The sequence below is a fragment of the Vanessa atalanta genome, chromosome 28 (assembly GCF_905147765.1).
Source record: "Vanessa atalanta chromosome 28, ilVanAtal1.2, whole genome shotgun sequence".
Lineage (NCBI taxonomy): Eukaryota > Metazoa > Arthropoda > Insecta > Lepidoptera > Nymphalidae > Vanessa > Vanessa atalanta.
In genome coordinates, this window is record NC_061898.1 from 1,503,432 (window position 1) to 1,516,263 (window position 12,832).

At 33.2% G+C, this 12,832-nt stretch overlaps 2 protein-coding genes across 2 annotated transcripts in view; both read right to left on the reverse strand.

Moving 5' to 3' along the window:
* Nucleotides 1-3,886: 3,886 nt before the first annotated feature.
* Nucleotides 3,887-6,076, reverse strand: LOC125074509 (endocuticle structural glycoprotein ABD-4-like). Its single transcript, XM_047685840.1, has 3 exons — nucleotides 5,971-6,076; nucleotides 4,663-4,763; nucleotides 3,887-4,024 (listed from the first exon to the last, which is right to left on the reverse strand). The coding sequence occupies exons 1-3, from the start codon at nucleotides 6,074-6,076 to the stop codon at nucleotides 3,887-3,889; spliced, it is 345 nt and encodes a 114-aa protein (XP_047541796.1).
* The window catches only part of LOC125074598 (charged multivesicular body protein 7), a 47,181-nt gene continuing 40,400 nt past the window's right edge, over nucleotides 6,052-12,832 (reverse strand). Inside the window, exon 12 of the mRNA XM_047685953.1 lies at nucleotides 6,052-6,076. The gene's annotated coding sequence lies outside the window, so the exon portion shown is untranslated. The remainder of the gene's footprint in view (nucleotides 6,077-12,832) is intronic.

Here is a 12,832-nt window from a genome sequence, read left to right on the forward strand (position 1 = left end):
AAGTACTTCAGAGTGGTAAACATCGAAAACAACATTGTACTTTATAAAATCGATTTATAAAAGTAATTCGTTACTAAAAATCCTTGCTATTTTAACTCAATCACAAACCATCGACTCCAGCTTCGCACGTATATAAATATAATTACAATGTAAACCCTATAACGCTCCGTGAAAGAAAAAATAGAATCGGATTAGTTCCAGAGATTACTCTTTAAATACAAACACACGAATTTAATAAACTGAAAGAACTGCAATAGTAGCAAGCGAGCAGGACAGAAAATAAATAATTCATTTACGACAAGGATTTCGGTTTTATGGAATCATACAGAGCAGTTATTACACCTCATCCTGTGTAGATTTTCAAAGAAAGTTATGTTAATTTGGTTAGAACAACTCCATATTATATACCGTCTTGTTGGGGTCGGTCGTGTTCGTAAATACGATGTTAGCCGATGTTTACCGAATATTTATTTTGAAGTCCAGTATGCCTAGTGCGAGTTTTACAAAATTACTCGTTCAACTAAACGATCGCGTTAACGTAAATTTTATTTTTAAAATTGTCAAAAATTGTTATTTGAAACAACCAATCACGAGCATTAACGTCGTCAATTTCGAATAAAAAACTGACAAACCGTGATTCTGATTCCTGTCACTAGATGGCGCTGTTTATATAGTCAACGCTATCAAGTAATTAAAAAAATATCTTATTATAAGTACAATTAGTACTGGCTATTATTATATAGTTTTATAATAGAGGGCAGCACTGTATAGTTTCAAGGAAAGACCCGTTTAATAATTTCTCGTTCGTTATTTAGTTCGTTTAATTGTTTGCGCTTTTAAATTATATTATTTTAATTATATTTTTAATATATGATACTTAAATTTAATAATATACATAATATTTTTCGTAATATTTCTTCATGTCCAAACGTTACGTCAAATGTCATTAAAAGATTTGGCGGGAATTTGAATGGAGTTCTTAAGTGTTCTATTTTGTTCCAATGACAGAGGGAATACAGATAAAAAAAAACTTTTTACTTACATATTCCATGCGATTTGCTAATATCTCTGCTATATATACACTAAGAGTTCTTGATTGTTATAAAAATGTATGTATCTTGTAAAATTCCAAAGATTTTTAAAGCGCCATTTTTCAAGAATACCACAGATTATGAATTTTTAAATAGTTTCGAAATAAATTTATTTTAAAGCTGTTTTATTCTTAAATAAAAACACTCCTCCAAAATCACAATGAATTCTCTCAATTCTTTAATTTAAAAATAAATCATTATCAACCTGTGAATCAACACGCTAGTCCGGAATATGTATCCCAAGCCAACCGCCATGTTGCTTAAAAACAACGACATGCCTTCATGTATTTAAATTGATACGAAAGTGATATTATTATATTAAACGGGTTTTATATGTGATATAAATAATATATATTTGTATGCTAAATTAACTATATATATAAATAAGTATAATAACGATATATATATGTTTATAATATATATATATAATTAAATTACTCAATTATGAATTTATACTCAAATGAAATTGTTAAATTTAAACTTCACCTGTTAGTATGTGTGGATGTAATTGAATCTTAATTTTCGTTTTTCATTAGTACATAACTAGGCGGTCGATCTAAGGGGCCACCTGGTAAGTCATCGTCAGAAGTATTAACCATTTCTTATTTCACCAATGCAGCAGATTCTTGGGAATTTAAATGTTATCTAGTGCCGTGGTTTACTACTTCTGGTGGTAGGGCTTCTTGCAAGCCCTCATTGGATATTCTATAGCCAAATAATAGTAATCGGTATTGTTGTGTTCCGGTTTGAAGGTTAAGTGTTACACAAGTTCCGTTTAAGTACTCCTGTTTGTTCCAAGTATATTATATTGAATTAAATATATATATATATATATATATGTATTCCCCCTTTATAATATTATCATACTTACTGTTTATTCTCCCTCTATTTATGTTTATAACAATAATAATTACTAGTATTATGGATTATTATAATATTGACGGTTATTTTATTAGCACTTAAATAATGGATATCTGAAATGTACTGAATTTGTTTTTTTTTTTGTAATTTTATTTACACTATGGTAGGAATGTGTTGGGAATAGATTTTTTTGTTTTTTAATTTTGTGCAATTAATGTAAAAGAAAAAAAACATTACCAAATATGTGTGTTCAAATAAGATATATATTTTTTTAAATATGGAAATGAATAATTTTGTTATACTTAATTAATGATTTTCGTTAATTTTATTGATTATGACTTTAATTCAGCTTAAATATTACAACTTTTTTGTACAAGTTGAGTGTTTTTTTTTCTTTTAATTTGTCTCTGGTCAAAGTAATGTTTATTGCCATATACGAAATAAATACCCAGACTGAATGTACCAATGTTTAGTTTAGATATATTGTTGCCAATACACGGGCTTACTTATAAAGATTAATTAACAAGAATTAAGAGCACCGTTTAATAAATTAAATAAATTATATTTATAAATAAGCCCAGTATATTTTTGTTAAGAATTTAATTAAAGACGTAATTTTCTATTAAAAACTTAAGGTTTTTTTTCATAGATAAGATTTGTAACGATCAAATTTTTGTATTTTTATTAAATATATACATTATACTGTTCCTTGTTGTTTTATTTAACCTTTAATAGTATATGAACAATTCTTATATAAACAAATAATTCGACGTACTGCCGTTAGGAAGTGATAGGAATTGATTATTTGCTATAATTTGAACCCCCATTGAACCATTTTTGAGTAGCACGTTTTTTAAGTTTTTTGCAAAATAATTCAAAAATGAAACTTTAAATATTTATTTAAAAAAAGTAACAATTTAAATCTCATTTTTTCTTCTGATCTACTGTTTATATGGGTCACTTTTGCATTATGCGTATTGGGGTTAAAATTATCACAAATAGTCACCTCTATCGTCTCCTATTATGGGAATACGTCGAAATACCAATGAACTTGTATATATATACATATATACTTATGTTACATTAATTTGTTACGTGTGTCTTGGAAATGATTCCTTTTTATGGCTGCCGGCTTTGGGCCACATGATGGTAAGTGATCACCACTGCCTATAAACACTGGTACTGTAAGAAATAATAGTCATTACTCAAATATTCATGTGCCACCAACATTGATGAGAGGATAATTAAATAACGTCGTGATCGTCAAACATCTATTTTTTCTATTTATGTGGTGAAAACTAACAATAATCATTCTTTTCGCAGCTCTCTGAACGCACCCGTAAACGTCAAACATGGCCGCCCGTTAAACTGTCATGTCGTTGAATTTAATTTATTTTTATTGGATTTTTGCGGATATATGACGTCGACTAATAATCATTATTTTTTAATGTAGATAATTGTGGTTTGGTTTCGATATATCGTAAGCCTGCACGAAATTTTTAATATATCGTCTAGTCCAATGGAAGTAGGAATAAAGATTAGAAACAAACCTTAGATTTACGTTTTTCATGCGATTTGCTAATAACTCAGCTATATCGTGCACTACTAAGAGTTTGTGATTAATATATCTTCATTTATAATACAACACTATTGCACTTAACCATTTTTATTTATTGTATTTCCACTTTAATTTTACTTCCAAAGTACCGATATCAACTTCGTCGACGTTCAAAACGCAATTTTTTCGCAAATCCACAGAGAATATCATAGATTAATCAAGCTCTCGATGATATCGCGTCAATTTGCTGTCAAATGTTGTTTAATTGGTTTTTTTCCTGTTATGGTTGGAATAGAATATAGACAGAAGATAAATTGATACTAGGTGATTATCTTATAGAAAAATAATACAACATTTAAATTTATACTTATAATTATTAGTAGTCTCTCGGTGGTAATGAAGCTATATAATCCAAGGCGCGTTGTATCTGAGGGGGGATGGGCGGAGGGGTTGGTAAATGATTTCCCGTTGGATGGAAGCCGTTCTCGTCAGCGGTGTAGAGAAGGTTGATGACCTGCAAAAGAAGATGCAGCAGAATTAATTAATAATTTGAAATTTTGACGTTTATAAAGTTAAACAATGTCGATGAACAAAAAAAAAAAAAAATAAAAGCAACCATGCGATGTTTTGCCGTTTCTTCTCGATGGAGGCTGCTTTGCTTTTGCTATTTGATGGTAGAATATGTAATGAATGAGGTACCTACCCAGACGAGCTTGAACAAAGCTCTACCACCCAGCAAATAATATGATTTATTTACATTATTATCAATATTTTTTGGTAACTAAGCTCGTCTATCTCTACAAAGTATAACCAAGTCGCCGTCGTCCATACGCTTAGGTATTTAGAACTACGCAACGGTTTTTGATGCGTTTTTTTTAATATATATCCATAATATAGGAGAGAAACACTGACAATCAAAATAATTTACTAGAGTATTGTACACCTTAAATGGTCTTCAAAAAAGTCCGCGATGGTATATGTCTATCTCTTACGGATAACCCACAATAACCATTTTTTATTCATTATTAATTTTTACGAGAAATAATGTAGTAGTACATTTACTTTCAGCATTGCACCCGTGCGAAGCCGGGGCGGGTCGCTAGTCCTAAGAAGAATGAAGTCACTGTTACGTCTTAGCCTATTTCTTTATACCTGTCCATCTGGTGCGGTATACTGGTACTGTCCTTCCACCAGGAGACTGGGTTCTGGGCTGCCTTTAAACGATCCTCGCTGTTCGTGAAATATTCCACCTTCTGAAAGCCAAATAATGAAGTCAAATAACTGAATTTAGAGTATTTGAGCAGTATAATTAATAAACTTGTATAATTATCACTTATGACTTCTTGCTCTTGTTTAGTTCTAATCAAAGACAATGAATTTTAGACATAGACGATGTAACTATTTTTTATCAATCAAAATCAAAATATTATATTCAAGTAGAATCATAAAAGCACTTTTTAATCGTCGTGTTATAATGAATTAAATATAAAGCTACCACCGGTTCGGAAAGTAGATTCTCTTCTCCACCGTTTTTTATAGTAATTTGTCAAATTCCCAATAATACGTAATTATAATAATGACATCTCCGACATATAGATGTCAGAGATGTCAACAATACGGGAGTTGATTTGACGAGCCGCAAGCGTTGTCAGCATTACATAACACTTCGACGTAGTCTAGATGGGTCGGTGCGAGTCGGCGACACGACACTTCAGTGCTAGCCGCCGTACAGACGACACATCTAGGAACTGTCTTACGTCGTTATTATTATGTTTAGTAGTGTTTGAAAGTAAATCGTTTGAGGGATTACGGAACTGTTATTATTTACCCGTAACCACATTTTGCCCACACATAATGTCTTATGGTGAGGACATCCACGCAGATCAACCCCATCTCATGGTATATATAAAAAAGTTTAAGCGCACTGCTTACAGACAGTAGAGAGTTACCTCCGAACGCGCCAATAGATGGTTCAAATCAAAAGTTATAATGAATGTACATTACAAGCTTTACCGTCTCTATCATAAGAGCCCAAGGGGCAACTGTCCAGGGCTCCCAATTTCAAGGAGTTCCCGACGGGCTTATACTGCTTTTGTGAGTTGGGATTTGGAGTAAGATATTAGTTCTCAGCCATTTCAAAACTAAGTCTCCTCATTTATTAGAATGGTAGGGCTTTGCCAGCCCGTCTGGGAGGTACCATCGACTCATCAGATATCCTACCGTCAAACAGCAGTACTTAGTATTGTTGTGTTCCGGTTTGAAGGTTGAACCAGTGTTACTTAGGCGCAAGGTACATAACAGCTTAGATACAAATGTCTATATGTGTTTGTGATTTTCACCATCAAGCCCATTTGCAGCCAACATATAACTTAAAAAACCTAACCGAAGACATTAAGATGATCCCATAGAAAATTCCCACTTTTATAAACTTGACAATGGACATACGCCAAAGTTACGTACCTGTTTGTATCGCCCATTTATACGAGCCGTCTTCGTGAGGTCCCTCGAAGTCATTCCTTAGGATGGCGTCGTTACTCTGACAAGCCGATAACGTTATGACTGACATCTGGAAAGAATGATATCGTACATTATGACAAAGCAAAGAAGCCGAGACGGGGCTCGTTTGGAGAAACCTGAGTCGAATGAAATTATTTTTCGTGTGTTATTGTTATCACTAACGAGTTAATGTCTCGACTAACTTTTTGACTTCCAAACAGGATATATTATATACATATAGAATTAGCTAACTAACATAACTTTGTATATTTAATGTTGAAAAAGAACAACTACTGACTTTCTTGCCGGTTCTTCTCGGTGGAATCTACATTCCGAATTTTTTTTTTTGCCAACCTGACTTCCGAGATATAACATTTACGTTGCTTTACTAATGTCATATGCGATTACTGTATGTTTTGTTTTTTCCATCCTATATGATGATACTGCGAAGAGCCATATTGATCTATATTAAATTCACAATAATTTTTTATAAATATAAATATTGGACAACATCACATACATCACACACTCTGATCCCAATGTAAGTAGCTAAAGCACTTGTGTTATGGAAATCAGAAGTAACGACGGTACCACAAACACCCAGACCCAAGACAACATAGAAAACTAATGAACTTTTTCTACATCGACTCGGCCGGGAATCGAACCCGGGACCTCGGAGTGGCGTACCCATGAAACCGGTGTACACACTACTCGACCATGGAGGTAGCTCCACTTAATATCGTTTGTAAAATGACGATTCAAAAGTGCTTGTAGAAGCCTATTTGGATAAAGTATATTTTGACTTGGAACTTCAAATACTATTACTGAGTTCTCGGACAAAGATCCGCTTTTTTTTACGCACTGGAGACTTCAGAATGGCAACAGGGCCTCATTTGGAGCTGTTTGTGGAATTCCTACTCAATAAAATTACTGCGATGGCCGTCGATACGGATCAGAGAGCCTGTAGAATCGTTTTGAGATAACGCATCCGCGGACCACCTCGCCCGGCATTACCTGTTAAATACAGAAACTACTAGAAGTATTTAAATTCAATAAGATTTAGACATAGACAAATTTACTATTTTTACTAATTAGGTACCATATTTTCACGTGGGAACAGCGTGTTCTTATAAAAATTATTATATTATTTTCTGGTGTCAGCAATACCTGTTTACTAAATAAACCAGTTATTAATATTCATAAGGTACCTATTTTTAAGGAATTACTAATACTTGTATTCGCCTATTGGATCGACAATATTTTTTTTTTTTTATGGCATTGGTTGGCGGTCGTGCATATGGGCCACCTGATGGTAAGTGGTCACCACCGCCCATAGACAAAGGCGCTGTAAGAAATATTAACCATTCCTTACATCACCTATGCGCCACCAACCTTGGGAACTAAGATGTTATGTCCCTTGTACCTGTGATTACACTGGCTCACTCACCCTTCTAACCGGAACACAACAATACAGTGTACTGTTATTTGGCAGTAGAATATCTGAGGAGTGGGTGGTACCTACCCAGACGGGCTTGCACAAAGCCCTACCACCAAGGATTGCTGAATACTGAATACTTGAGGACAACATACTTGTATATACGAATGTTTCCTAGCCTGTTGTAATTCAAATTACAGGGGTGTAAATAAACCAGGTGTCGTGCGTTAGGCGACGCCTCAACTATAACAGTCCAGTCTTGGATCCTGTAAATATTCCAGAAGATTAATAATTCTAATATTCCTAAAAATTAATAATGTAAGGGACATTATTATTTTTTAGGGAAAGGGAAGATCGCCAAGGCACTGCTTACACTCGGGCACTTGGGATAAAGAAAGACTGCGCGTATCGAACGTTTATTTCCTATTTTTTTCTTATATAATTTATTTTTTATTTTTATCCTATCTGTCTGTCGGTCTGTCGCTCTTTCACTTTCAAACCAATTAACCGAATTTGATGAAATTTGGTATGAAGCAAACTTCAACTCCAAGGAAGGACATAGGCTACTTTTTTGCCTAACACATGACAACCAACCCCTAAAACGCTAGCGAAACCGCGGGCGACAACTAGTAATATATAGCTATATTGTTGATATTTTTACTATTTTATTTATGTTCTCGTACAGACGGCGACCCTGTTATTCTATTATAACAAAGTCGCCGTCTGTACGCATCGATCTCTTAATCTACTCAACGAATTTTAATGCGGAAGCAGAGTGATTCAAGAGGAAGGTTTATATGTATAATACATGCATATTATAGATGATGATGTAGAGAAAAATTTAAACTATCCGTAAAAAAAAAAAAAACTTTTTGTTGTTCTTCAATCTAAAACTTATATCGTACCCTTATGGTACCCGTGTGAAGCCGGGACAGGTAGACAGTACTGGCTTTATGTTACACTATAGCTGTTTGATAACTTGTGCCGATTAAATAAAAAAAAACAAACATAAATCGTAACTGACCTTCACACCTCTCTTAGCCCATACCCCATTTAACTAATGTCAATATGTCAAATACCAAAACCCATCAGAACATAATCGTGTTACATTAACACGAAGGCGTGCCTTTATTGAGCAATCCTCCATATAAGGTATCAAAAAACGCAACCAACACAGCAAATATTTACAAGAAACGCGTGCTTAACTTCGTTGTAAAATCGGTGATTACCGTTTCGAAATTGCAACATTATTCAAACCTTAAAAACCTTCACAAGACCACTCGCGTTCAATAATTTGTCAAGCTCTGTTCTACTTGGAACAGTGACATCCAATGAATATCCTTTTCCAATGGAAGTAGGAAAAAAGATAAACAAAACTTAGATTTAGGTATTTCATGCGATTTGCTAATAACTCAGCTGTATTGTGCACTACTAAGAGTTTATGATTAATATACCTTTGTTTATAATACAACACTATTACACTTAACTACTTATTTACACCTCAATTTTACTTCCAAAATTCCGATAACAGTTTCGTCGACATCCATACTGAATATCATAGATGAATCAAGCTCTCGACCAATGATGTCGCGTCAATTTGTTGTCAAATGTTGTTTGTTTGGCTTTTCTCCTCTTATGGTTGGAATAGAGTATACTTACTCCACGAGGGGTATTACTAAGATCTTACGGTTGAAGACGCATTTTGTTAATTAGTTTTTATTTTATTTACGTAAGATTATCCGAACGGGACAAAGGGCCATCTGGCGGTAAATGACATGCTCAGACATGCCGTTTCTCATTTTATTATATAAAAGCTCAGTAAAATCGGCTCTGCGAGGATAAGCATATCATCATCATTACATAGTATAAAACAAACTGGCTTACCGCTCTTTCCCTAAGTATGCTTAGATCTTTAAAATTACACAACAAATTCAGATGCGGTTTTTTTTAATAGATAGATTGATTCAAGAGGAAGGTTTATATGTATAATACATGGACAATATAGTAGAGAAACACTGATGATTTGAGAGGTTTCTAAAGTGATGTCGTAAATAAACACATTCTTTGCGCTTAAATTGCAAACGCTGACTGAACCTACGAGATAGATCAAAATAATGTCCTACAGAATCGCTTCCCGCTGTCTGTCTGTCCCTGTGTATGCTTAGATCTTTAAAACTACGCAACGGATTTCGATGCGGTTTTTTTTAGTAGATAGAGTGACTCAAGAGGTAGGTTTATAATTTATTTGTATAATACCTGAATAATATAGAAGAGAAACACTGAATCAAATTAATGTACAAGAGTTTTGTACACTTTAAAAAGGTAAATAAAATACGCGATGTTATATGTCTATCTCTTAGGGATAGCCCACAACAACCATTTTTTATCCTTTACTTCTTACGAGAAATAATGGCTTGTTTTCGACGCGATTTTAAGCAATATACGATTAATCCTTATCCAATTGAGTACCTTAAACGACGACCTCCGTGGTCGAGTAGTGTGTACACCGGTTTTCATGGGTACGCCACTCCGAGGTCCCGGGTTCGATTCCCGGCCGAGTCGATGTAGAAAAAGTTCATTACTTTTCTATATTGTCTTGGGTCTGGGTGTATGTGGTACCGTCGTTACTTCTGATTTCCATAACACAAGTGCTTTAGCTACTTAAATTGGGATTAGAGTAATATATGTGATGTTGTCCAATATTTATATTTATAAAAATTTATTGTGAATTTAATATAGATCAATATGGCTCTTCGCAGTATCATCATATAGGATGGAAAAAACAAAACATACAGTAATCGCATATGACATTAGTAATAAGCAACATAAATGTTATATCTCGGAAGTTAGGTTGGCGCCAACTGACGGCCAACTCTACCGTGCACGCTCATTGGTCAATTCAAATAACACGCGCTTTCCCGGCTTCCTGTTACGGACTTCCGTTTCTCTTCATGAAACTCGAAAGATTTAATACATAAATACATTTATCAATTTTGTTTAAATTATATAAATACGAAATAAATATGTAACTATATTCAATAACAAAAAGCTAAACGAATTATCAAAGATTTAAATTAAATTATGTAAAAGTATTAAAATTATTAAATTGTTAAGAAGCTCCCAGACAAACTAATCAACGAAAAACACAATCGCATCTTCATTAAAAACTGGTATTGCCACTGTTTAAAGAGTCAAAATCGTATAATACAAATATTTGTTGAAATAATATTTGTCTTTATTTTAATATTTACAAATATTTCTGTCCTTTAAAATATTATGCATAATATAAAAACTGATTTAAATAAAAAAACATTAAGACATCAGATAAGGCTGAGTGTACACGATTATCGACAATTTATTCGAATAAAAACAAAAAAAACGAATTATAAAAATTGCCCTCTAGTTATCGCTCGTTTTACTGGTTATCAGGTATTTGGCGTAGAAAATGTAACCTATGTCCTTCCTAGGAGTTCAAGCTTGCTTCGTATCAAATTTCATTATATATATTTTTTATGGTATAGGTAGGCGGACGAGCAAATGGACCACCTGATGGGAATTGGTCAACACCGCCCAAAGACAATGGCGCTGTAAGAAATATTTACTATTCCTTACATCACCAACGCGCCACCAACCTTGGGAACTAAGTAATGTCCCTTGCGCCTGTAGTTACACTGGCTCACTCACACTTCTAACTGAAACACAACTCTGAGTGCTGTTTGGTAGTAGAATATCTGCTGAGTGGGTACAACCTACCCAGACACTACCACCAAGAGAATTCATTCATCATTCAATTCGGTTCCAATAGATCTGACAAACAGACAGATATTTATAATATTCGTATAGATTCAAACCGGATATAACCAGATTAGTATCACTGTTGTTTCGTTGTTGTATTATCCTTGCTTTTTTTCTTTGTGTGTCAACCACGTGAAAACGTTGAACGGACTATGAGACTATCACAAATCGGAATCTTTCAGAGGTAGGTTAAAGACTGTTGTTGGAATTCGTTTGTATCGACCGAACACCCCCCCCCCCCCTTTTGTACAGCGAAGCAGGCGTTGCACATGTAACAGCTTGTATATTACTCAATTAACAATTGAGAATCTGTCATGTTAAGAGATTTGGCACAATAGATTTAAGCGCTGATTCTTAAGTCGTTGTTCCTTTTTCACCTGACGATTTTTAATCTTAATAGTACTTCGTAATCTTATGCTTGACTCATGATAAATTTAATGTAATTGCTTAAATTAGTTTTTAATTCATTGTAATAAGTTTTTGCATGACATTGTTGACTAAAAAAAATTATTTATATTTTTATATTATAATTAAACTAAAAACTTCTCATTAAATGGGTTATCTAAATCGGTCTAGTAGATTTAAGATTAGCGTTATAATTAAGTTACTAATATATTTAAACTATTAATTACACTATAATACGTAATTATTATAAAAGCTATTCGGTATAGACACTAATCATACTTAGTCTGACTCCTGAGGCGCGATCGCGCTGAACACTTTAGGGGGGAGTGTAATGTCTAACTGGGCATTTGATAGTTTTTTAGACATTTGATATATAAGTTAAAGATAAAATATATATAAATTCATTTATTAAAAATATTTATATATATATATGTATATGTTCAGATGGTTTTCAATTTGGGTTATGACCCCCCTCAAACTCTCGGACCGCGCCCGAATTACCAATTTGATATATTCCTAACATATCTGTAGCCAAATTACTTATACACGACAAAACTTAAAGTACCTAGAACTCTCAAAACTCTCATAATAAAGAAATACCTATGAACGTGTAAACACGACTTTATGTCTTCAACAATAAAAAAATGCTGATTATTATGTTAAATTATTTAAATATTATTATTAGAACTCAGCATATGAACTGTGATAGTCAATATGGTGTCTGTTTTAATAGTATGTTAAAACACATATATCTACCATCACAATATTTTGATGAAAATCTTCCAATCTTACAATTAAATAATAATTATCTACTTATTAATAATAATAATAATTATTATGAATTAGAGAAATGAGAAATTAATTACTATTATTAATGTAATTTCTGCTTTTTTCGCCACAAATTTAAACATTCACAATTTTAATCATTTAACATAGTATAAAACAAAGTCGCCTACCGCTGTCTGTCCGTGTGTATGCTAAGATCTTTAAAATTACACAACGGATTTTGATGCGGTTTTTTTTAATAGATAGACTGATTCAAGAGGAAGGTTTATATGTATAATACATGCACTATATAGTAGAGAAACACTGACAATTTTAGAGGTTTCTAAATTGATGCCGTAAATAAACACATTTTTTGCGCTTACATTGCAAACGCTGGCTGATCCCTACGAGATAGATCAAAATGAT